Source organism: Diospyros lotus, chromosome 1, assembly GCF_014633365.1.
Source record: "Diospyros lotus cultivar Yz01 chromosome 1, ASM1463336v1, whole genome shotgun sequence".
NCBI classification, from domain to species: domain Eukaryota; kingdom Viridiplantae; phylum Streptophyta; class Magnoliopsida; order Ericales; family Ebenaceae; genus Diospyros; species Diospyros lotus.
In genome coordinates, this window is record NC_068338.1 from 42,412,922 (window position 1) to 42,440,243 (window position 27,322).

The following is a 27,322-nucleotide window of genomic DNA, read 5'->3' on the forward strand; positions in this document are numbered from 1 at the left end:
CTCAGTTGACTGATTTTCTTAAAGCAAATCTAGATGTGTTCGCCTGGAACCATGAAGATATGGTGGGGATAGACCCGAATGTAATGTCGCACCGACTTAACATAGACTCCGACCGCCAGTTCACCAGAAGATGAGGCCCATGACTGTAGAGTGCTATGCGGCCCTAAAAGAAGAAATGAACAAACTCCTGACCAACAAGTTCATTAAAGAGGCCTATTATCTTATCTGGATAACAAACCCAGTCCTTGTGAAAAAGAAGAATGGGAAGTGGAGAACTTGCGTAGACTTTACAGATTTGAACAAGGGCTGCCCAAATGACAGTTTTCCTCTGCCCATAATAGACCAGCTCATGGATGCAACGGCCGATCACCAAATTCTCAGTTTCATGGATGTTTATTTGGAGTACAATCAGATTCCTATAAACTTCGAAGATGAGGAGCATATCTCTTTTGTCACAGATCGAGGGTTATACTGCTACAAGGTGATACCATTCGGGCTGAAGAATGTGGGAGCAACCTACCAGCGTCTGGTCAACATGATGTTCGAGGATCTGATTGGGAAAATCATGGAGGTATATGTAGATGATATGTTGGTAAAGTTTAAACAAATTGTCGACCATGTTCATGACCTAGAAGAGATGTTCCAGATTCTGAGAAAATATCAAATGAGGCTAAATCCACTCAAGTGCACATTTGGCGTAACTTTTGGGAAATTCATGGGCTTCATGGTGAATGAAAGGGGAATTGAGGCCAACCCCGAGAAGATTCGGGCTCTGCTTGACATGAGATTGTCAATCAGAATAAAGGAGGTGCAAAGTCTTAACGGCCAGATCGCTGCCCTCAGCAGATTTGTCTCCAAGGCCTTTGATAAATGTATTCCATTCTTTAATGTGTTGAAGCAGGCAAAAAATTTTCAGTGGATGGAGGAATGCAAGGTTTCCTTTCAACAGCTGAAAGAATATATGGCACATGCCCTGCTCATGTCAAAACCAAACAAAGGAGAGGAGTTTATCGTCTATTTTGAGGTGTCTCAATATGCTATCAGTGCAGCGCTGGTGCGAGAAGAAAACAGGGTGCAATACCCGGTGTATTATGTAAGCCATAGACTGTTGGATGCGGAAACCAAATATAATCCCATGGAGAAGCTCGCTTACTGCCTAGTGGTGGCATCGAGGAAGTTGCGCCCCTATTTCCAGGCCCATTGGATTGATGTGTTGACTAAATACCCGCTGAAGCAGGTCCTGCATAAGCTCGACTCTTTCGATCGATTACTTAAGTGGGCCATTGAGCTCGCTCATTTTGACATAGAGTACAAACCAAAGTCGGCCATAAAAATGCAGGTGCTAGCGGACTTTATTGTTGAGTTCACAAGCCCAGCAGAGAAAGAGCCCAAGTCCACAGAAGGCCTGACCTGGGAATTATATGTAGATGGGTTTTCCAGCGAGCATGGAGCTAGAGTTGGGGTACTCTTGATAAGCCCAAAGGGGCATAAAATTCCTTACGCATTAAGATTCGGGTTTAAAACAACCAATAATGAAGCGGAGCATGAGGCATTGTTGGCAGGACTACGCCTGGCGAGAGAGGTGAAGGTAGAACGATTGATGGCCTTCAGTGACTCACAACTTGTGGTATATCAAATACAAGGTGAATATCAGGCGAAGCCTACCTCTAGAGAGTCCGGGATCTAATGCGCACCTTTGAGGGGTGCGAGGTGAACCAAATGCCAAGAAACCAGAATTCTCATGCCGATGCCCTAGCTCGTTTGGCATCAGCCCGAGATGCAAACTCCTTGGGAGCTATTCTAGTGGAGTTCCTAGCAGCAACAAGCACGGAAGGGCAAAGTGAAGTATTGGCGATTGCGGTGAGCCCAAACTTGTGGATGAGGCCCATTATTGACTATTTACAAGAGGAAAAATTGCTAGGCGATAAGACAGAGGCACGACGTATGCAAGCTTGCGCAGCCAGATACTGTCTTCACAATGACATACTCTACAAAAGGGGGTTCACAACCCCGTTGTTGAGGTGCATCGATGACCCTGATTGCCAGGCAATTCTCTTAGAAATCGATGCAGGTCACTACAACAATCACGCTGGGGGCTGTCATTGGCTCAAAAAACACTTTGTCAGGGGTTTTACTGGCCTACCATGAAGCAGGACGCAATGAATCTGGTGAAAAGGTGTGACACATAAAGGTAGAGAGGTTTGTCTAGAATGATATCATTTGTAAATTCGGAGTTTCCCAGTGAATAGTCACAGATAACGGAACCCAATTCACCAGGGATCAGTTCATCCAATTTTGCGAATCGCTGGGGATCCAGAAGAGTTTTACTATCATGGATCATCCCCAAGCCAACGAACAAGTCGAGATTGTTCACAAAATAATCAAGCAGATCTTGAAGACGAAGTTGGAGGCCAGAAAGGGGGCTTGGGTAGACGAACTGCAAATAATGCTTTGGGCCTATTGGACCATAACTCGGTTATGATTTATGGGTCTGAGGTTATGATCCCGACGGAGAATGAAGTGACTAGTCACCGAAGAGCTACCTTTGACCTAGAAAACAACGACCAGCTACTGGCCGCAAACCTTGATTTACTCGAGGAGGCAAGGGAACTAGCTCACATGAGGGTGGCTACCTATCAACAGCAGGTCATGAGGTATTACAACAGGAGGGTTCGAGTTTGGAGCTATAATGTCAATAACCTTGTGCTGCGCCTTGTTCTTCTTGGATCTCGTAAGGCCAACGACGGGACGCTAAGCCCGAACTGGGAAGGCCCTTATGCTATCAAAGAAAATTTGGGCAACAAAGCGTATCACTTAGCAAATATGACAAAAGTCATGGTTTGCGACCCGCCTAGGTGTTCATCTTAACCTCGCTAAATCCTTTAAAGTCATGGTATGTTACCTGAGATTGAAATGCGATCTATCTGGACATATAAGTTGACGACAGAATGTTATTCAATCTAATTTTCACCGAGTGATCATATGTTAGCTGAGGTTTGCTTTCGTTTACTTGAGTATTCACGGTTGTGACCTACTAGACATACAGCTCAAATTTATAAAATTTTAACACGTTATCTGAGATTATTCGGTTTTAAAGCCTATCAGCTGGGAGCTAAAGATGTCTTTGAGTTAACTAACGTTAAATTCATGCATGATTGTTATATTTGACTTTCAGCTTGCAGCAAATGACTAAGAAATAAAAGTTCGTTGAACACAACAAAATGTATTGCTTTGGAATCAACATTACAAAAAATACATATATGAAGAAAAGAAAATTCGAAGCCCTAGTACTTTAGAGGGAGTCAGCTTGGAGGAGTCGTGTCCTGGGGAGCTGAGCCTTCTGCGACTTCAGGAGGGAGGTCGGCCCCGATCTGATCAGGCACAGACGAAGTTGGGACAACCTCCTTATTAGCGGCTTCAGTAGCATATTTCTTCACCTCCTCCACCGCTTCCTCGCCTAAGAAAGAAAAGTCAAGCTCGGGATGCTTCTGCCACAAGGTGAAGAGAAATGCACTGCAAGTGTCGGACTCGACCTCCTCATGTTCTTTGGCAATCCGAGCTTCAATATCGGCCTTCGTTTGCTCAACCTCCCGCTTCGCTGCCGCAGGATGTAACGTCAGCTCGCTGATGTGCTAGCTCTAGGTCGCTTCGTGTCTTGATCAGCTTCGCTTCAGCCTTATTGAGCTTCAAAGTGGCTTGGGAGAAGGCCAACTCGTAAGTTCTCTTCTCGCGAGCTAGCTCATCTTTAGCCTCCTTCTTGGTTCTCTCGGCCTCCCTCACCTGGACTTCCAATCCGTCGGCCATGCTCCAGGCTTTCTTTGACTCGATGGTCAAGAAGGCCAGGTTATCTTCTATCTTTTTCTTGTCCTCCCTCTGCACATTCACGACGGTCTCGAGTTGCTCTTTGTCTTTGGTTAACCGGGAGATGCCTTCTCTCTGTTTTAAGGCGCCTAGGGAAGCCTATAAAGTAAGAAAGATTAGTACAGAAGGAAAGGCAAGATAAAAGATAAGAGACATCGAGGAAGTCAAGAGAATGAGCTTACCAAGAGACCGTAACGAGTAGGGAAATTGCAGAGTTGTTCGCCTTTTAGTTGTTCCTTCTCCAGGACCTTGGTTGAATTACCAAGGACCTCGTCCAAGCTCTCAAGAAGGACACCGAAGTACGATCCCCCGGCCACGACCTCAGATGCGCCCTGCTCGGTAGGAGCAGCTGCCTTCTTTCTCTTATCTACTTGAGCTTGTTGTGCGGCATACGAAGTGGGAGGTGCTTTCCTTTTACCCCCAGCAGCAGGGGCCTCCTCACGAACTGTGGACTTTTCGCGCCTTGTTGCAGCCATGGCCGCCTCGTGCTGTGAAGAGGCGGCGACAGGGGCAGGCTCTGACAAAGTCGTGGTAGTTGTTGCAGGGTTGGGATCGGGCAGAGCGACGAGGTTGCGACTCTCACTAACCACCTTGGAGCGAAGTTTAGCCCTCTGGATGTTGGCAGGAGAAGAGGTTGAAGGGATTATTGCAGGCGAGCTCGAGCTTGCGGATTGACCGAGTCTCTCTAGTTGAAGCCTCACCATCTCTGATGACCCTGGATTGAGCCCAACCTCGCTCTCTTGGCGAGCTCTGCTTTTCTTGACCGGACTCCCGTTAAAATTGACCATGTCGAAGGCAGACCTTACCTTCTTCTGGCCCCGAACTCCTATGTTTTCCTCCCTGATGTCTTTGCAGCCAAGAGGGGGAGCGAGCTGGTAGTCGTGAAGTAAGGTGCCGGTGAGCTTGGAGTTGTCCTCGTCTATTTTTGCTTGTGAAGCAGCTCGAAGCCCTTGTGCCTCAGAGAGATGGTCAGCTCAGGTTTCGTACCAGCAACGTGTGCAAAATATAAGAGAGATTCGTAAATAAAGAATGATGACAAATAAATCATTGTTACAAGCGCGAGCTGAAGGTCCATTTACTCGGTACAAAGACAAAACTGAAATTATTAAGATTGTGAAGAGAGGTGCAGGAGATGTAAAACCATTGCGACTTATAGTCTCCTACATTAGACTTGCCCTTGGCCTTCTCTTGAGGTAAAAGCCTCTTACAATCAGAGGAACGAGTTGCCATATAGTACAACCCATTCTTGGTACCTTTGAAAGAATAAAGGGACCTGAGGATTTTGGGTGATGGAAGAGGAAGTTTGTTTTTCTTGAAAAGCAAGGTTAGGGAAGTCAGTTGGGCGTAAGAGTTCGGAGTCAGTTGAAAGGGTGCAAGTTTCAAGTCGTTGAGAATATTTATGAGATAGGGTTGGATTGGAAACCTAACTCCAAACTCTAGGTGCTGGGGGCTGACTGCTATGAAACCTAGAGGAGGAAAGGCTGCGTGGTCGCTGGGAGAAGGCACCATTACACGACTGTCGCAAGACAGGCGATACTCCGAAGTGCACGACCTCAGCTCGCTGATCATCAACCTCGAAGGATAGCGCTTGAAGACCTCGCGAATTGTGCGTTCCTCGGCAGATCGTTGGGCGACTACAGGGTCGACACGTTGGGGTACTCTTTCAGCGACCTTTACATCAGACGAGATCGAATCCTGGGCAATCCGCGCCCATGCCCCTCCGTTATGCTCTGAAGAGCTAGAGGTATCATCGTCTTCTACCCTGTGGTTGCGGCGCTTCTGACCTGATGTAGACATCTAAAAAAAAAAGAGAGAAAGCCAGGTCGCTGAGAGCAGATCAGTCCTCACGAACTGAAGTTCCCAAGGACACTTCCTATCTATTAGATCGCGCGCTTCGCAACAGGGTATTACTTAAGACAAAGGGGGCTAAATCTACAGGCTTACAAAGCCCCCTAGAACAAATGATTGTAAATCCTAAAGCCAGCAAAGCCTGAAGGCTATGTGACACATCACACGATGCCCCAAAAGATGCATAGCCATTGCCAGAAGATGAGGCGTGTAAGGAGAGACGATTGAAGGAATGGGAGCAATAGTAAAAGCGGGGGAACAAATTATGAGAAACTTACTGTTCCAGATTGATCGTTGCAAAAGTAGGGGATGAAAACCAAACGCTCAGTGAAAGCACGACAGAGATCTTCACGGAGCAACGCAGGAAAGCTTCAAAAGCAAACGGCAATGGAGTTCTCAAGGTCGGAAGAAGAAGAGTGCATGAGCAAAAGTCGTTTAAAAAAAAAACACGATGAGAAGGAAAAGAATTCCCTCACACTTATAAAGGTTGGGTTGTTCCACCGTTGGATTAAGAGATCGACGAACTGCCCTAGATTTAACGGCAACACGTAAAGTCATGGGTTCCACGAGCATAATGATTAAGCGGTTATGGGGAACGTGCGCATTGAAAGCGCTTCGGATAAGACGTGCGGCATAAAATGACGTTATTTGAAATGATTGGGTAGAAGTCTGAAAGATGAATTAACAGCTGGAATAGCTGGCATACATCAACTCACAGTCCGAAGATCGCACTGCGAGCGCTAGTGTTATGGGTATTTCTCGGACCACTTCTTATGGATTGAACTCTACCCAGTAGGTCAACCCAATCTCTAGAAGCCCAATAGGACTAGGGCCGAGCTCGTCAAAACAAGGCCACACGTCGCTGATGCTCGAGCTCTGACTACGGAACCAAGCAAGCTCCCAGCGATGCTTCTAGCTCGTTGGCCTAACCAAGCAATGCTCCCAGCTTGTTGACCTAATCCTCCATCCAACTCGCATAACAACAAGACCGCTGAACAACTGGAGACAGGGACCCACTTACTTTATCTGAGGCAAACTAGATCCTTGATAATACGGAATCCACTCCTGATTTTATGGAATTGATAAGGACACTTTGTCCCTCACGATATTACCCTTCTACTTTGGACTTTATGTAAATTGTAAACACCTCACACTATAAATAGGGGTCACAAAGCCATTGTAAATGAGATGAGCAATACTATACTGTTATTCTGTCGAAATTACCAAAGAACAGTCGTGGAATAGGCGTCATTCTGGCCAAACCACATAAATTTTTTTTTGTGTACAATTGGTTGCTGGTGCCATTTGTTTCTTCTCCTTGCATTCATGTCTATTCTTTCAGTGCGGGCTAACGAATTACGGTTGACCAATTCTGAACGTTGATAGTAGTAATCATAGATCAAAGGTATCCAAGCTTGAGGAGGTCACATATAAGATTGTTGCTCCTTTGTGATTGGGAGATCATGGTTCAAATTGTGAAAGCCACCTCTTTACAAAGTAAGGGTAATGCTTCATACCCCTTTGTAGAATAGAGATAATTTTTGTTTGTTTTACAGTTGTTGTAAATTCTTGTTAGAATACCATTTGACTGCTGCAGTTAGGATTTTGTTAAATTGTATACATTTTGTTGCTTTCAGTTAGTTTTTTGTAATCAACTTGCTTAACTTGCTACAACTTGCAAGTTGTTTGTTAACAAGGATTAGCTGAATATAAATACTCAGCTAATTCTTATTGCTATTCTAGATAAGCATTATTATTTTCAGGAACACTCATCTCTTTTTTCTCCCGTGTTTTCTCACAATCTTTCTTCTATTTTCTTTCTTCATTACTACTTTGAAGCTCTCGCTTCTTAGTGTCAATCCTATTCTCTATCGTCAGCATCGCAATCAAACTTTTCTATGGTTGCATAAGCCTTCAACTTCATCCCTCTCAAACTAGACAGTAGCAATTATCTGTTCTGGAAGGCACAAATGTTAGCGACTATCAAAGCCTTTGATCTGATTTCATTCATCAAGAAATCTACACCGCTAGTGAAATATGTTTCAGATTTGATTTCTACTAATTCAAATGTGTAGGTAATAAATCCTGAATATCTTACTTGGATTAGGTCAGATCAGCTTCTTGGCTGGCTATTTTCTATAATCAATAAGGAACAGTAACACAATCGGAATTTGATGACAAGATCATTATCTATAATGCCATGTGATTAGTCATCAGTGTCATATTCAGTGCGTTGTTCTTCAACAATCACTCATGAGTTTACTAGAGGCATCTTCATGTCATATGGCATGTGACTCACCACCCCTAACCATTAGTATCTCATACTAATTAAGGTAGTAAACTTTGTTTATAGTCCATAATCGATCAATCAGAGTGTCCATCCGATTAATCTAAGAACCAAAAACATTTAAGAAATCTCGTTACCACCAGAGAGAATCTCTTTATATATTCTTAACACCTTAAGAATAAGACTCAAACAGGAGATCCAGAGATTCATTTATATAATAAACTGGAGAGTTTAATGAATGAAGATCAAGATAAACTTATCTTTTATTCATATATACAAAGATACATCACATGCGTTTATTATAAGCCCACCAAATGTTATCTATATCTAGCATTAGGGCACATCACTAACAGTAGGAAGACCGATAATTAACCGAGGCGGCAGTCCGAGGAGGGAGGCTGACGGTCGTCGGTGGCGGGCGATGGTGGTCAGCCAAAGAGGAGTCGTTAATTAATGGCGGAAACTGTGGTTGACCAAAAATAACAACGTTGGTGGGAGCGAGTTACAAATCCAACGATCGAAAGCAATGCTGACGGTCAATGTTGGAGTCGGCCTAAATGTGGCTGACGACAACAGAGGCCATCGATGGCTAGGGTTGGGCAACTTGAAACCTAGCTGAAGAAGATGATGATGATGATGCAGATCTAATTGTTGAGATCTGTCAAACGTTGATGGTTTGACCTAACGACCTTGATACCAGTTTGTTATGAAATTGGATCGGATATAAACCATAATCAAACCACCAATCACACACATGAATACAAAATTTTACCTAAAAAACCCAAATCAGAAAAAAAACTATGGGCAGAAAGAACAAAATATCACAAAGCAAATAATTACTATATCAAAAGTGATATTGACACATCAAAATATCACTAAGATGATATTGTTGCACTAATTCCAGTGACCTGCGCACCTATTTATAAACTTAAAATCATCTATGGATGTACACAACAAATCATATACTAAACAGAAAATGATTCATGAAAATATTAGATGAGATAAATTTTACTTAAAATCAAATTTGACAATAATCTAATCACAGTTAAATTCAAAGTCATAATCACGATCAAAGAGTCCCAATCTCAATTAAATTTAAATTTTGGATCATAATTATAACAATCATAGTATTGATGCGTAATTAATTCGCCATCTACGTTTGACTATTCCCTTGCCATTTGCCAAGCGTATGCCATTTACTAGTACAACATTGGCTTTAGCCCTTGAGAAAGGGATTCAATGCAAAATCGAAACAGACGAAAGATCATGGTGACACTTAGGGTGTGTTTGATAGTATTTAGTCGGAAATGAAATTATTTTGCGACTTACATAGAAAACAAAAATCATCTCCTCCCTAAATGAAATTTTTCATGAAAAAAAGGTAAAAATATGTTTTAATGGTTATACCATAGAATTTAATTCCATGAAAAATATAATGTGTTAAATACCAAAAATAGAATTCAATTCTTTAGATGTGACATTTTTCATGTATTTTTCATACTATCAAACACACCCTTAATATATAATAAGTATATTTTATTTTTAATTAAATATTTGATGTATTTATGATAAATTAATCAAATTATTTTAAAATTTTAAATAAATTATAATAAATACATATTATTATAAACTTTTTTTTATGTATTTATGAGAATCGGAAATTTATTTTATATTATTTAACTTGCGTGTCTGCTTCAGAGAAAATATTATTCATCTTAAATATTTTAAGAACATGCTCCCAAACAAGGCCGGGGTAACCCTACAACGGTGGAACGGTTCCATTGGTCAGGACCTTCCCCGCCAAATTGCTAATTAGAAAGAAGCAATTACATCACCCTTCGCTGTGCCCATCACCCGTCGAACCGCCTCAAATACATCACCCTTCGCTGTGCCCATCACCCTTCGAACCGCCTCAAATACATCACCCTTCGCTGTGCCCATCTCGATCTCCAGAAACAAAAAAGAAATATATATATATATATATATGTGTGTGTGTGTGTGTGTGTGAGTGCGCCCGCGCGTGTATAAACATATCCGTATCTTATCATGTATGAGTTGCTTCTATTATTATCTATCGTGCATGCGTGAACTTGTAGTCAATCAGTTCATTGTTCTCTAGTCAATGCACAATGCTCATACACTCATAGATTAACGTCGAGTTGCAGACTGCGAGTGGAAAGCATCCAAGAGGCACGCTGAACTTTAAAATTCTATAAGTAATTGTTATTTGTCCACTCATCTGGAGAAAATAAACAGCTTTCCTTGTTCCCCATGGAATTTCTGGAAATTATGATTTCTTTGTATTGTTTAAGATAATCTTGTTGATGATTTCTAGGAAACTGCTTTGCTGCAGTGTTTGGAAGTTTGGGTTTGGGGAACGCGTGATTTTGGCGGTAAATCTGCAATTTTTCTATGGTTTGATTAGTGGTATTGTGGAAGTTTGACCTTAGTTTGTTGTGATTTTTCCAATATTTTTGCCAAATGGTATGGTTATACTTTGCAAATTTAAGTTACTCTGTTACAACATACCAGTAACTCCAATATTTCATCTTCAACATCTATAAATTGATTGAATGTTATGGGAAAACTACTGATTTGTCAGCAGTTCAAGTGTTCTATGTCACTGCACCTTCATTAATTTGTTGAGGCAATATTGCTGGAAATAGTTAATAAAGTAAATAAAACTTTCGTGTGTATGCTTGACAATATGTTCATTAGGACATTATACCAGATAATTATATTGGTTATCACAATATTTATGGCTAGTTGCCCTGTATTATTTTTACACTAACCGGTGTTGTACAGCCCATATTTCACGAGAAAACATAGTTTTCCACTTGGTCCTGTAAAAGAGAAGAGGAAAAGAAAACATTTTCATGCATAGATTTAATGAGCAAGTACAATGCTTTAAATATCCTGGCTAATGTCCTGCAGTCATATCAGTATCCTGTTACTTTGTCCTTTTTCAAATTTGGGCAACGCTTGTGGCATGCCTCTTATCTCAGATAGGCCATATGTTTCTTTTGCTTTCTATTATATTTTTTGTTCACTCATGTAATCCCGTCATCTGCTTGCTTTTATTTGAAAACAATTATCCTGATTCATTTTGTATTTCAGATCAAATATTGTATATTTCTCAAAAGTTGTATTTACAACATAGGTTAGTTCATGTGATGGCCTGAGAGGCAGCATTAATGTGCTCATCTTGTGTGTAATATTGTACTTTGTTTTCTTACTTGGAGCTTCAAGGGTAAATATTTGATAGTGATTTCCTCTCGCAGTTAATGAGGCTGCTGGTTGCTGAGACAAGAAAATCTCTTTAGCATATTTAACAGGCCCATTTTGTTGTGTCCTGGTTTTGTTTGGGATGGGTTTATGCCATTAGGGAATGTTCTTTTTGAGGTGTCTTGTTTTATGTAGATATGTCATCTGATCCATGTCTGCATATGGATTCTTTCTTGGATGAAGGACTAAAAAATAGGTCATCCGTGTTTCTTTTGTAATGAGAAATTTGATCATGTTTTGATTATCTGTTCCTCGCCCAAAATAGCAGGGTTGTGCACTTGATTCCTCTTTTTTCTTTTTTTCTTTTCTCTATATTTTGTTCCTTTAAAAATGTACAGTTGGCTTTTACAGTTTCCATGGGACTGTGTGTGGGTTCTCTGACGATGTCTCATTTAGTTTTTGTTTTGTTGAATTATATTTTGATAATGTCTACTACTCTGGTATGGTATATATATTATGAGATATGGCCCTTCAACTGTCTCCTCCACTCCTCCATTTCTTTAAACTTATTTCTGACCATTTCTTTTATTATTCTTGATGATATAGTATTTGAAAGAAAAAATATGGAGGATACATGCCCAATTGCAAAAGATGTTACTGAGGTAAGTTAGTCATCTGATGAAGTTTCTCTTTGGTTCCATGTTTCCCTGATGTGTCAAGCCACTTTAGCCTCCCACCATCTTTGATCTGCAGCTGATAGGAAAAACCCCGATGGTATATCTCAACAACATTGTTGATGGTTGTGTAGCTCGAATTGCGGCCAAGTTGGAGATGATGGAACCATGCTCTAGTGTGAAAGACAGGCAGTCATATTTCTTCATGTTTTCTCTGTTAATTTAGTAATTTGTGTAGAAACTTGCAGTGTTGACTGTTGATGTGCTGATAATATTGAAGCTTTTATTTTCTGCAGTATGCTATGCTATGACATGCCTTTTATTTTCTGGCATGTAGGATTGGATATAGTATGATCAAAGATGCAGAAGAGAAGGGCCTGATTACCCCTGGGAAGGTTAACTGAATTCCTCGTAACAAATTTTTGTTTTTGTTACATGTTATAAATTTTTCATCAATACTAGAGCAAATTATAAACAACAACATTTTATCATGCTTTTAATCAATTATGTGGGGTCAGCTATATGAATTCTAACTTGCCAATGATTACTAGCTATGTCCATGTCTTTTATAAGGTTCTTATAACTCTTATCATACCTAATTGTCTTGCACCAAGGTTTTTTTTGGTTTTCCTCTTACCTCTTTTACTAAATACTTATTTCATTCCATTCACTTTCCTCTCAAGAGCCTCTATTAGTCTTTTTCGCGCATGATCAAATTATCTTGATTGTGTCTCACACACAAATATAAAATAATTTTTGCCCTTCTATATTTGAATAAGGCCCAGTAGACATTTAATGTCTATGTTATTGTGTTTTTCTTGTTCAAATCAAAGTTCTGTATTCAAGTCCTCAAGGGTGGCTTAGGTGGTAACCAACACCTCATGGCAAACATGATGTTGTGGGTTCGATCTTTTCCGTTTCTCTTGGGGTGGACATTTGCAGTTTCCTGTGTATCAGAAAAAAAAGGTCTGTGTTCAAAAACAACCAAGCTACATGGCAATCAATTTCTGTTGGAACCCTTTCAACTGCAAAACACTTTTAACTCTTTTTTTTTTTTGGGTGCTGATTGTGCTAAAATAATGCTGTCTCAAGACGGTTCTCATTGAGGCTACTGGTGGCAATACTGGCATTGGTTTGGCGTTCATTGCAGCTGCTAAGGGCTACAAGCTTATTCTAGTCATGCCATCTTCTTTTAGCCTTGAGAGAAGGATTATTCTCCGAGCTTTTGGTGCAGAATTGTATCTTACAGATATAGCAACGGGTATGGCTGGGGTTTTCCAAAAGGTTCAAGAGATACTAGAAAGGACACCTAATGGTTATTATCTACAACAATTTGAAAATCCTGCCAACCCAAAGGTACTCCCCTGATCAATACTTTTTATAATAGGCATACCTCTAAAAAATCTTGTAACTTAGAGTGTTACTAACCACTTGTCCCAAAAGGTAAAGCTAGTTGAAGATGTGGCCCACAATGTAAGTCAGTCACCTAAAACATCCCCTTCATTTGCAACCCAGTGTTACATGTGGCGTAAAGTGAGAGTCAGAACAGAACCAAGTTGCATCAATTCAAACATAAAAGAGCTGCCTGAAAATTAGAATTAATGGAACTAGCACAAATAGTCAAACTTTGTATTGGAACCCAAGAGATGATAGCAGCTTAGATCATCAATTTCCCAAAACCCAAACCTGTAACAGATAGCAATTTGTATATCAAGTTATATGACCACATATAAATGGTAAGAAAATTTTGCTCATTCTTTGTGATTCTGCAGATTCACTATGAAACCACTGGACCAGAGATTTGGAAGGGCTCTGAAGAGAAAGTTGATGCCTTAGTTGCTGGAATAGGGACTGGGGGCACTGTCACCGGTGCAGGGCAGTTCCTGAAGCAGAAAAATCCAAAGATAAAGGTTTTTCTCCCCCAGAATCACCGAGAGAGAGAGAGAGAGAGAGATTTCTTCTCTTACATGCTCTTTTTGTTGTGTTTTTAGGTCTATGGTGTTGAACCAACTGAAAGCCCTGTACTAAATGGAGGAAAACCTGGTAAGTGATATGTTATGTGCATTACTGAATTTTATTACTTTTGATGGTGGTGTGATTATTATGGAAGTATTTTTTCTGAGGAACATATTGGTTCACTCTACCCAGGTTTACTAGTTATTTTAAGTTTGATTTGTCAGAAATCAGTTTTTTATAGCATATCGCAGTAGTCACATAACCAATAAGATATTAAAGAAAATTAATTGTATAGAAGTGCGGTATGTGAGAGGCCAATTTTCTTTCGCACGTGTGAATGAATGGCTTGCCATTTTTGTAAAGAGACATTTGCTTCATGTTCAAGGTCCACACAAGATACAAGGAATAGGTTCTGGTATCATCGCCGGTGTTTTGGATGTCAGTATTCTTGATGAAGTTATTACAGTAAGCCTCAACCTTTGCTTACAGTTTTAATGTTTGAATTTACAAGTGCTATACTGCTATAGTTCTCATTTGTAAAGTCGAAATTATTAAATAGGAATAAAACCATAAACGTGTGACCGTAGAAGTAGTAGAAACCTCTTGAATTCAGGTCATTGCAAAGTTCATTATCTTATATGCTCAAGTTGTACATAAGTGGGTTGCTATTTCTCATATAGTTGAGCTTGTGCTAGAGTGGTCAGATTTGTGAAAAAAGCTGAGAAGAAACAAAATAAGAAGGAATAACAATGTTTACAGGAAGGAAATGCCCTTATTAATTGAAGATGAATTTGCACTAAGACCAGCTCAAGGGTAGCTCAAAATTGTGTAGTGACATTATGCTTTTCCTAATTGCACAAAATGTTGCCTTAAACTTTTGATAGATATTCTTTTAGCCAAATAATTTACCTGTACCTTCCTTATCTTTCCAGATCAGTGCCACTGTTTTCATGGTATTTTGTTCACTATCTTGTATGCCGTTAGATAAAGTGTTGGTCAATGCTTGAAGTTGAAACAACAATCCTTGTATTTATATTCAGCTTGGCTCTTGCAGCCTGCTAAGATTGGGGGACTAACAAACAAAAGAAAAAGGGAAAACACAAGGGACTCTGTAAAAATGGCATATTTTTTGGTGTTAACACCACAGGGGCTTGTATTTTTCTGTCACAGTCACGACAAGAAGTGAATTTATGGTACTGCTGATGAATGGTTGAATTATTTGGTTTCTTCAAGATGATGGTTTCTTTCTTAGGCTATTGTTGGTGCAACATAAGGTGGCACAGTATTTTGACGATGCTACAGTCTAGCAAAGCTGTCTTTATGATGTATATGCAAGAAGTGCAAGTTTTGACGGACAAAACACTTAATTGAGACAAAGGACTGAGATATTAACATTTTTACTGTGGAAGACTTTTGATCCAAATTTCACTAAGCCCCCTCATGGTTTACAACTTGTGGTACTTAATTTTCTTATAGTCTTATTTTTGACCAAGAACTCCATTTGACATCATTTTTTAGCCCCAGTTAGTCTTAAACAATTACAAAGAATTGAATTTTCTTTTTATCATTTGTAAATATGGGTTTTTTTATTGAATTTCTAAACAAATAATTCTTTGAATTTTCTTTTTTTCTCTCTATTTGTAAATTTAGTTTTTGATTTAATTTTCAAACATTATATTTCTGTTATAGTGGTATAGCTATGGCACCACAACCCAAGGGGGAGGGGTGAATTGGGTGTTTGAGAACAAAAAACTTTTTAGGAGGTTTTGAAACAAAATATCAAAACAATGAAATATAATCAAAATAAATATAAGAGGGACACAAGGATTTATAATAGTTCAGCTAAATCAAGTCTAATTCATTACTTTAGCTCTTCATTAAGGATTTGAAACACTTCACTAAAACCTCCTACCACACCCGGTATGTCCTTTAGCATAAATCGCTAGGAATTAAAAACCTCTTACTTAGACAAGTAGGCTCTCTAGTGACAAGGTAGGAAATACAACCTCTTACTAAACTCGATAGGCCCTCTATCTCACAAGTTAAGAAATACAAGAATGAAATATAAATAGAAGATCTGAGAATATATTCTCTCAGTTACAATGATCTCTCAAATAAACACAAGGGTTGTACAAAATTATATAAATGATAATTAAAGCCTTTAGAGAGAAAAATGAAGTACAAGCACTTGTAAGCTCAAGTAAGATAAATTTGTAATTTCAATTTAATTCATTATTATCCATTAGTCTTCTCAAGTTTTTCCTTTAGTTGTATTTATAGGCTATACAAATGTTTGAAACAAAACTAGTCATTTGTGACCGTTGGAGCTTGCAAAACTAGCAATTAGAGATAAAAACAGTCGATAGTATATAAGAAACAGTCGATCGGAAATGATGCAGTAGTTGACCAAGCACGACCAAGAGCTTGCATGAAAATGGTTGAATTCTTGGAAAAACGGTCAACAATAAGACAAAAACGGTTGACATGGTTGGAAAAATAGTCAATTGGTTTTTAAAAACGATTAACTCTTTTTCAAAAATGGTTGACTCCTTGGCCTTAGATTTTAAAGCATAGATTTGAGATTTAAATGCAATATGGCCAATTTTGATATAAAAAATATTCTTTTGATAATAAAAGCTTATTTTTCAAAACCAAATGCCATCAAGAATATTGAACACAAGATTTTTGACATAGGTTGAAATTGATTTTCATTTTTGTGCTTGAAAAAAAAAATAGATGTACCAAACAAATTTCAGCATAAAATCAATATTTGTTTTTCATCATCAAAACTATATCAAAAGCAAAATAACAATTTCTTTTTGGGTTAGTGGTTATATGTTTTCACTTTTTTCTTTATTTTCCCCTCTCAAATCATCAACTGGTGCCCCTTTACTCCAGGTAAGTTTGGTATTTTTATTTTAATTGATTTATAATAATGGAATTGTTTAAGATTAATTTGAACCTTGCAGTCGTGCTCTATTTTCTGTATGTAAATCTAGTTTTTCTAATTGAAAAATGATGTCAAAGGGAATTTTTAGTCAAAAATAAAATTATAAAAAGACAAAATATCCAAAATTATAAAGTTTAAATAAGAAAAAATAAAATTTAAATTAGGATTCTCATATATTAGATAACAAAAAAATAAAAATTAAGATTCTCATATATTGGAAAAGAAAAAAAATTTCTATTCGAAAAATGATGTCAAAGGGAATTTTTAGTCAAAAATAAAATTATAAAAAGACAAAATATCCAAAATTATAAACTTTAAATAAGAAAAAATAAACTTTAGGATTCTCATATATTAGATAACAAAAAATAAAAATTAAGATTCTCATATATTGGAAAAGAAAAAAAAAACAGTGAAATAGACTTTTAGTATGATGCTGTTTGATCCAACTTGGTAGAATTTAGAATAGAAAAAATAGTTAGCGGTTGTGATTGGTTAAACAGTCTTTTTTTTTTTAATAAAGAAAAAAAGTAAAGAGAAATCCATGTACATACCTTGTACAAATGACGAGTGTTGTGTACTAAGGACACGAAAGTTAAGACTAATACCCCTTAAAATATAAAGACGAACTGAGAAGAATATTTCAAAAATTTAGAAATTGGCAATTAGGAATCATTGAGAATTCTCAATGTGGACATTTATAAAGAGAAATGAAAATTACAACATTGGGAAAATAAAAAAAAATAAAATAGAGTAAAGAAAAATAGAATTTTTAGGTTGTTGGATTGGTCTGGAAATTAATAGCATGTTTGCCCAACTATTTTATCCCATCGATAAAGTGTAAACAGATTCCTTCGCAGTGGTTTGATCCTTCTTTAAGATTTCAGGTTTCCAGTGAAGAAGCTATTGAAACTGCTAAGCTCCTTGCGCTGGAAGAAGGGTTGCTGGTGTGTTTCCTACATAACAGCATCACTTGGAATAACGGGTTATATCTTCTTAATCTGGTAATCGCTTGGTGCAGGTAGGAATTTCATCCGGAGCTGCTGCTGCTGCTGCAATAAAGATCGCGCAGAGGCCTCAAAATACCGGAAAGCTAATTGTAGTGAGTTTGGTTTGTGAAATTTCTATCTTAGCTAATGGATGGAACATGCGCGTGCTTAACTTGCCTTGTTGCTGCCCGCAGGTGGTTTTCCCCAGCTTCGGTGAGCGTTATCTATCCACTGCGCTGTTTGATTCCTCGAGGCAGGAAGCAGAAAACATGGCTTTTGAATGAGATTCCTTCTTTAATGTTTTTCTTCTATACTTCAAACTCATTACAGTGCCTATTAGCTGAATCTACAAAACACTTGTTTCACTCTTGCCGCCTTGTCTCGAGTATGATCTCTGTGATCACACAGAATTCAACATTCAATATTGCATTGTCGTGCAGCTGCTGCTTCTACTTTGCCTCTTGTTTCTGGTTCAAAAAAATGATATTTTTAGGAAAAAAAGGGGGAGAAAAAAATTGAAACAATTTGTATGTATGTGAAACTAGAATAAATGAGTGAAAAAAAAAAATTCAAAATCTAACTTTTGCAGTCGGATCCTGGCAAGATGGCTTTCGTGGCGGTTTTGGAGTCGGATCTGGCGCAGAACACGCTATGCGGCAGGCCAGACCCTCACGTAGTGCATTCTGATTTTTAGAACTCTTGATTTTTTATCCATTTCAGAAGGTCTTCGCTTTCGCTGAATTTAGTGGCAGTAGCTGATACTCTTTTAGATTGTTTAGATGGTGAAACCAAATTATTTCACTTTTTTGGACAAATATTTATTCCATTTTTTTCCACTATCTAGTTTAGCCTGAGTAAATAATATTTCCATATTCTCTTCTCTATTTGACTCTTTATTTTATTTATTTATAGTCTAGCATGAGTAATCTTGAAAAATAAATTTAGCTCATAATCCTCCATTTTATGTTCTTTTTGTTGTACGTTTTGGTTTGGTTGTCGCTAAAATATCTGAACTTTTGGTTTGGTTGTCGCTAAAATTTCTGAACTTCCGAGCATAGAGAGAACAGAAAATGGGCGGCGATAATTCTTCAAGTGTCTGTGCTGAAGGTTTTTTATTTAATGAGCCCTGTTGAGTCAAATTTTTGTTTGTAATTTTCTTCTTAAATTAATTGGAGTTGAAGTTGCTGGGTGTCCTTTCAAAGTGGTCCTCTATATGGTAATGATGGTGCAAGATGTTCAAATTGGGTAAATTTAAGCTACGGCAGTTGGCGTTGTCTCGGTTGCACAGGCTTCTGGCCAACCTATTTTTCTCCTTCCGGTCTCCATCATGGCGCTGTTGCGCTGGTGGCTCATTTCGATCTCTTTCTGCAAAGTATACGAGAAACTCATCACTTATCACAACTGATGAAAACATCAAACTGTAAGCACAGCTATTACAGTGGGTGTCAGGATACCCCTGAAAACGTGGTCCCTTGAGGCTGACTCTGGCAGTTCCTTATCCCAGTCACCATCTCCAAATTTGGTGAACGAACGTTGGTTGTTCTCCTCCAGCAGCACTTGCCATTGCCATCTTCAATTGCCAAATTTTTGGCTAAGCTGAAATGGGTTGCCAGCATTAGTAAATGACTTCTTCGAGGTGAATCATCGCCATCTTTCCCACCCTTTCCCACAACGGCCATCAACGACAAAGAAAAAGACAAGAGAAGGATTAGCCCGAGAAAAGAATGACATTGGTGGAGAAGAGAAGGATCGGTCAGATCCGACGATTGCGGCAACTAGCGGTGGCCATCGACGAGCGGCGACCAATGACAACGAACAGCAACTCTAGGCGACCATTGGCGGTTTGTAGAACGACTACAAGGAATTTTCTATTGTGTTTGTAAGATTTTTTTAAAATTATTTATTTATTTATTAGATACATGATATTGTATGTTTATGTATTTAATTATTGACCGTTGTTAGAATTTGACTATTGTTGGAATTTTAATTTTATTGTTATAGAATTATTTCAAATAATTTTGTTAAATAATTGTTTAAAAATATATTAAATATTATTAATATTTAATATAGTAATATTTATTATTAAATTATAAAATAAATAATAAATTTTTATAGTAATTAAAAATATATGTAATGTAAAATAAATAGAATTGAAATTTATTGATAAATAAATGAAATAGAGAATCAAATAAATAAGAAAATATGGAGTGTTGTTGGAACATATATGATTTTTGAGATAAAATTAAAATAAATAATAAATTATTTATAATAAAACAAGAAAGAGTTGATTAGTGGTTAATTTTGTAAAATTTTGTTATAATTATAACTCCCGTTTTGATTTTAAGTTGGTTTAATTGAATAGTTATGTGTAATATATATATATAATATTATAATAAACATGTAAATATAATATATATTATAATATAATACATATATTCAATAGAATGCATGCATGGAGCATTTATATAATATATAAGTATATAATATACCATATAATATATCATATAAATATATACATAATATATAATTTAATAACACTTAATTGTTTGTTTGTAGGCATGAAGAATGTGGGCTTAGAGATTCAAATTGGATTGAAGAATGAAGAATTAAAGCACATGAAAAATTAAAACCCATGAAGAATTAAGGCTCAACTTGAGCAACCCATGAAAGATATCATTTGGAGAAGGCCCAAGCATTATTTTTAATCTTAATGAAGATCAAAAACCCAATTATAGAAATTTATTTTTTTTATTTTAAATATTTGTTTTGTGAGTGTTTTATTAGGTGTGTATTTTAGCTAAAATCTATTTAATATTAGGTGTGTATTATAGCTAAAATTCATTTAACTTTAAGTATGTAAGTGCCCATTAGATATAATTATGTTTAGTTGAATAATTAAAATTGTGTGGTTTGTATTGCATTTTGTGGGCTATAAATAACTCACTTGATTGCATTTGTAAGAGAGATTATTATTATTGAATCAAAATTTAGTTGTTTTTTTAGAATTCTCTTTTTTAGAATTGCTTTTGTTCTCTCTTATTTTCTCTTGTGATCTTAATTCATTTTTTTCTTCTTTTAAATTTTTATGTTATTTATTGTTACTTTATTATCCACCGCCTAAATGGCCGGTTAGTTTATACCTTTAAATTTCTGTAATTTTAATTATTGTCATTTAATTATTCACCGCTTAAATGGTCGATTAGTTTCTATTATTTTAATTCCTATAATTTAAATTCTGTTATTTAAATTACGTCATTTAAATTCCTGTCAATTAACTTTCAAATGGAGATGAGTAGCTAAATCTAATCTTGGTTTAAGGCAAGAATAGTGTCCAACGCCAATGATTCCCAAAGAAAGCTGCGCTTTAAATAAGTAATATTAATTTAAATTTCAGTATGAGTGTGTTTTAATTATTGAGAAATCACTAAGTTTGGATTTGAGCGTAAATCTAACTTAGAGTTTTCATGTCATGCATGAGAGTTACTAGAATTGGAAACGCTATCATATCCAAACCCGGATGATTAATTTAGTTATTTTGTGTATTAATTGTAATTGGATTTATGGTAGTTACTTAAATTAGAATCCAGCATATCATGTATGAGGATTGCTTAAACTAAAACTATCATCATCTCTAATTGCATTTAATAACAAACCCTCATATCTGAAATTAAATTAATGTTACTAATCTTTTTTGCTAAAATTTGAAAATCAACGGGTTGGTGCTGAAATTGTCTTAATTTAAGTGCTATCAATTTCATATCTTTACATTTAATGTTTATTTCAACTTCTGTTTTGTTTTATTTCCTAGTATCTGTTATCTAAAAAAACTATAAAAAAATCTTGTTATCAATTTATCTAAATGCGTGTGTGTGACATTTTTCTTTTCTCTTTTGCCATAAATAAATCTCTTAGTGGACGACCTGGACTCAATCAGAAAATATAAATTTAAATTAAGACTACAGTGACACTCTTACACTGATTGCACTCTTACACTGACAAGTATAAATCTTTCACCAAAATAAATAAAAAAATATAAAAATTTTAATATATTTTTATTATATTTTAATTATAGGATGAGAATGAAGCCAAAGTGAGAAAGGAAAAATTGTTGATATCAGCCTAATAATTAAAAAAGTCCACATAAATATAAATTTTTCTCGACAGCCGTTCTTTGAATAACAATAAATGGATATTAGAAAACCTGAAGTATCACCTGCTGTTCATGTTCATGCAGCACCTTTCCTTCCACTAGACGACGTTGAAATGCAGCTTCTATCAAAGGCGGCGCCTCTTCTCTCTTGGCCCTTTCCAAGTGGTCCATTGTTTTGGCAGTTTTTGCCGCTCCCGAACTTGTTCACTCAAAGCAGACTCCATCGAAGTTTGCTTAATTACTTTTTCCTGGATAAACGTGTAACAGTCAGTTTTAACCCTCCATTTCTGGGACAAGACTAGAGTAGAGGAGAAAACCAAACTTCAGTCACTGGCTCTATAAGAGGCTTCTTTCCTTTCTTCTTGCTACGCTTTTTGGCCTCCTGGAGTAAAGCCTGTGCTTCTTCAATTTCTCTCTCTGTATTTCCCTAAGGATCCTTTTATTCTTTCTTTGCTCATACTCAGATGCTAACCTTTTCTGTTTGGCCTCTTCAGTGATTTTCTGCAGTTTTAGCCTTTTTGATTCCTCCTCACGCTCCTTTAACAAAAAACAGCTCGCCAAAATAAATCAAATTGTTCTTGCACTCTAGAATAAACAATCAAATGAAAAGGCCAAATAGTGAGAGAGTTAATAAAGCATTACCATCTCCAGTAGATGTCTTTCTTGCTCTTGCTTACGTTTCTCAATAATTGAATTTCTTGCAAGAAGTCTTCTGTGCTCCTTTTCGACAATCTGCCTAACCAGGTAGCATTTCACCTATTGTTGATGCTTTCTTTACCAAGTTAAGTCAACACACCCTTCATATGGTCAATTTTCATGGCAGTGAAATTATGTTTAATGGCATCCACCGAGATTTTCTCCAGAGTGGAAAAATCAAAAAAGGGGATCATATTAAATAAGCTCTCTATCTTCATTGTTTGATACACTGGAGACACCTGAAACAAAAGAAATGAAACATATGAAGCAGGATGAATTAGTGCCTGTGATTTCCAGATAATTGGCTGATAAGTAATAATATCACAACCAACACAGATATACTTGCTGAAGCAATCTCAGAGTGGCAAGTTTTTCTAGTGCAGGCACGTTTTGAGACAGATGCACCTCAGGGACAGAAGATGCTAAAAGAGCTTACCCCCAATTTTCGAAATTTTGGCCAACAGGAGCTGGACTTTTGAAGCAAGATCTAGAGGGAGAGAGACTCATGCTCCAGACGATGGTAAAGATCTTTTACTTCTTGAGTTACATAGGACATTACACCTTTGTTGATCTGCAAAAGGCACAAAATCAGACAATGCCAATACACTCTATGTTTGAAATCAACAATAAGTCATTTTGCCTAAATTTTGGCCAACAGTTACCAACAAGCAGAGGAACTAACGTAGAAGACCATTATAGCACACCATTTCTCCCATTTCCCATAAAAAAAAAGGAAAGACAAAGACCATGAGAAGAAAAACTCCAAACACAAGGAGTGGGTGGGTTTTGAATAAAATAAACATTCTGCAGTTACCAGTTCTGCAAGAAGAGATGACCGTGATAGCCCAAGAGAAACGGCATCATATTTAGAATAGCACTTTTATGTAGAAATTGTTATTATATAGAAATGTAGAAAGTCATATCTAAATTAACATCACCACTTCTCTGCACTCAGCTTTAGGGTGTATAATGAACCCAATAAGAGTAGCCATCCTCAAATTCCTCTCTTTTTCATTCTCCAGCTCCATATAAGATGGCCCAACGTGTTGTCATAAGGAGCAACTGAGAGGCAGCTAAGACAACAGATGATGCAATTAATTGCAGATCTTTTTGACTCAAGTTTTTATTGAAGCCTTTCTGAAGTGAGAAAATATTGAACCAAGCATAAGCATGATAAAGATGAATGGATGACACCCAGAAAATTTCTGTTAACTTGGCATAATAAACAACCATCAATGAGGGCTTTGGGGTTTTCTTAACAATACACATTAATCCATGTATATCTTCCACAGAATGAAAAGCTTATTGTAGGAAGAAATAACATATTAGAAAATTAAGAATGAGATACAACGATAGATAACCAAACTACCACACAATTAATGAACACTGCAAATCCAAAGCTTATTGTAGGAAGAAATAACATATTAGAAAATTAAGAATGAGATACAACGATAGATAACCAAACTACCACACAATTAATGAACACTGCAAATCCAAGTCTATGAGTTCGAGTTCAGTTGCAGTCTTCAACTGCTTAAATGTTGTGTCACAATACAATGGCAAGCTGTCTGGAGCAGATATATCAGGTCGGTCCCTCTGATCTCTGTATTTGATCAGGTTAGCCAGATGATTTCACAAAGCCTGTGAAACTCTTTTGTATGTTTGTATCACTTTCAGAACTGGAAGGCATGGCGTGCTGTCATCTATAAACAAATTAAAGTTCAATGCATTAACTTCTATTGCAAAAATAGCAAATAGATGGCTCCAAAAAAAAAAAAAGCCACTGAGAAGTGAGTGTTCTGCCACCCTAAACAAAATGCAACGAAAACATAGGGGTGTGGCTAAATGTGAAGCACAAGCAGAAACCTTGGGTGCTATTACTCAGTAATTTCCCATGCCTCATATCGCATTCCCACCAGATATTTCTCTTTGGAGATGCATTTTGTGTTCTCATCTGCATCAGGTCCCCACTATTGACCATCAAACCTAATTCATAACAAGCCTACACATATTTGTATGATTATAAAAAGACTACTTCACAACAATTTTAGACCCAAGAGTAAACTACCTCATCATACAGCTAATAAACCTATAATGAGATGGATAAGATTTTTGTGTCAGCAAACAAATCTTTGTATATATCTCACTGTGGTGATAGAGATAAATGCAAGGTGGAAATCATTTATTAACAATTATGTGAACTTATGCACAAAATATTTCAAGAGTTTGAAATGAAAAGCATAATAAGAACACCACAACATTTAATACACCCAACTAATCTCCAGCACAGCTAAAACTGTTAACCTCAAACTTGCACACTAAGTAAAGAAGAGAAGATCAAGTCAGTTATCTCTGGTCAGAATTTTAGCCAAGTACTCCAGCTAAGTGCAACAAGTAGAAGTATTAAACCAAACCTCAAGACTTAAATTGTCTAATAAAATTGAAAATGCTAAGTATTCGGGTATTAGTTATAAGCGCTCAAAACATTTCTTTCTAAGGGTGGGGGTGGGTTTGGAGGGGGAAGTTGAGCAAATTAAGGCTTGGCATATTATTGTTGCTATAGTATGAAGACTCAGTGATTCATCGATGTGGGTACCAAATCATGGTTGTTTTATAACAATGACTGTTGGTAATGTCACATAATATCATCACAGGCTGTGATACTTAGATTGTAAGCAATTATGCCAAAGTAAATGACAATATGAAAAAATGCTTAATTCAAGCCCATGAAATTATATGGCAAAAGAAATTTTGAAACCAATATTTAAATTTCATTCTCCTAAACTGAGAGTAATAATGACATTGCATGAATAGAAAAGAAAAGAAAACCCGGGGGGGAGGGGGAAGGGAATAGGCTTTTTGCATAAACTAAGTCTACACCAAAGAGATCAACAGATTGAATGATATTTAAGGATTCAAGGTCCAGGTATCAAACACTAAGATCAAGTGTAGATAAAATTCACATCATTTAGAAAAGAGAATGGATCTGGAAAATAACCGTGCCTCGGGTTCTCTTTGGGGGGTAGGGGGAATTTGGAAAGGAAACACAAAAGATGGTAGGCGGTTGTCCCGGCCACAATCATTCCATGGGCAGTAGCAGGGAAAGAGACAGACAGAGAAAGAGAGAGACAACAAATAGAAGTATAGAATTTCCAAATTGAGCAAATAATTAATCCCAGATAATCTTCTTGAACCTACAATAAAAATTCTGCACTCGATCCTCAAAACCCCACTTTTATCATAAATCAAAAAAATATTAGACACATCAACAAATTTTAAAATTTTTCTGCACAAATCACAAGTCAAAGTTTCATAAATACATGAAGGTAGATAAGGGTAGAATCTAACACCAAGTTCAACAGTAAATATTGCTTTGAAGCAGGACTTGCAGCGTAAAGTGCCTCCGACTTTGAGTTATTCCTTAAAATATCAAGGACTGTTGTATAGGCCTCCCACAAGAATTTAAACCATGGTGTCACGAGCTCACAATCAGACCTATCCTTCCCCTTCTCACCACTGACATAACTTAGCATTAAATCCTCTGGCCTTTTATCAGCTTCTAGGTCATCCACGTTAAGAGCTTCCTCTATAGCTTGAGCCTGATTCTGATCCATCTCAGCTCTCTCAGTAGATAAATGCATGAAATACTTGATCACTTCCTCCAAAGAAGTTACATTCACTTCTTGTGATTCTATATGATACTGAATCAGACCAGACTCGGCATATCTGTCCCTTCACATGTCAACACAAAGCTCTATATGCCTGAACATAACCTTCTCATTTGTCTTCGGCCGTCCTTTATGCCTCTTCGAGGTTATAAGATAATGAGGTGTCCGCAAGACCGCTTGTTTTTGTCCCACATTGATCAACTCTGTACCCAAATAGTTGAATGTCAGCTCAAAATTTCAAATAAATAAACATGAAAGCCAAACCAGATTTTGCACATAAATATTGTTAAGTAGAAGAACTAGAGTTCAGCTAGAACTGTGAAAGACCGGCTAAATCCAGGCACTAACTTATGATGGAAATGCATTGCCATATCCATAAAGGTTATGATAAATAGTTCAATATTGGAAAGATAACAATCAATAATGATTGAGGTTCCATTGGATTTTCAAAAATAAAGTTCCACAGTAAGAAATATATCATTTACCTTCAGCACGCTTCAAAGCATTTTCTGGCTTAGCAAAAGTCGCCATAGCAATCAATCAAAATGACAAAATAGTATGCCCTCTCAAGAGATAGCACGGACCATTGTTGGGTTTGTGCTTTCTAATGAGGCCCAAGGCAATGACGATAGTTCTGGTTAGTTTCATAGGTTTCGGATTGGGATTGAAGTGACGGTTCAACACCTTTATTGGCAGCCCAAATAGAAGTTGGGCCATAAACCCTTAACCCTTTTTTTGAAGGAGAAATGGGCATTGGCCCATTTGCTCAAGGAAGGGAGGAAGCCCAAACCCATGAAGCTCATTTCTCTTGTGCCCTAGGCCCTCAATATAAAAGGGATTATTCTTTCCCTTTTGTGCCCTATGTGTGCAGTGGCTGATTCTTTTCCTTTGGCACCTTTTGCTATGGCTGATTGCTCATTCCTTGTATGATCAATCCTTCTTGGCTTTTTTTTTTTTCTTTTTTTGGTCCGATGCTCCTTTCCTTGTTGGGTGTCGCACCTTCCTTGTGCATTGTGGCTGT

The 27,322-nt window shown here is 37.3% G+C and overlaps 1 protein-coding gene and 1 pseudogene across 48 annotated transcripts in view; one reads left to right on the plus strand and one right to left on the minus strand.

The window, feature by feature from the left end:
• LOC127802068 (cysteine synthase-like) overlaps positions 1-27,322 on the plus strand; it is a 185,882-nt gene that overhangs the window by 55,014 nt on the left and 103,546 nt on the right. For 5 of the 48 annotated variants that reach the window (XM_052337958.1, XM_052337964.1, XM_052337973.1 and 2 more), the window contains exons 5-12: positions 12,233-12,290; positions 12,988-13,251; positions 13,668-13,805; positions 13,887-13,938; positions 14,237-14,316; positions 17,686-17,745; positions 17,820-17,900; positions 17,982-18,237. The exons of 37 other annotated variants lie outside the window; for them this stretch is intronic. In XM_052337958.1, coding sequence (XP_052193918.1) covers positions 12,233-12,290; positions 12,988-13,251; positions 13,668-13,805; positions 13,887-13,938; positions 14,237-14,316; positions 17,686-17,745; positions 17,820-17,900; positions 17,982-18,071 — 823 coding nt within the window. In that variant the 3' untranslated portion in view covers positions 18,072-18,237. Of the gene's footprint in view, positions 1-11,827; positions 11,884-11,974; positions 12,085-12,232; positions 12,291-12,987; positions 13,252-13,667; positions 13,806-13,886; positions 13,939-14,236; positions 14,317-17,685; positions 17,746-17,819; positions 17,901-17,981; positions 18,238-27,322 lie in introns of those variants that run through there. 6 more of the 48 variants (XM_052337946.1, XM_052337953.1, XM_052337969.1 and 3 more) reach the window with 2 other exon arrangements.
• Positions 21,874-26,832, minus strand: LOC127802439 (eukaryotic translation initiation factor 3 subunit A-like; annotated as a pseudogene).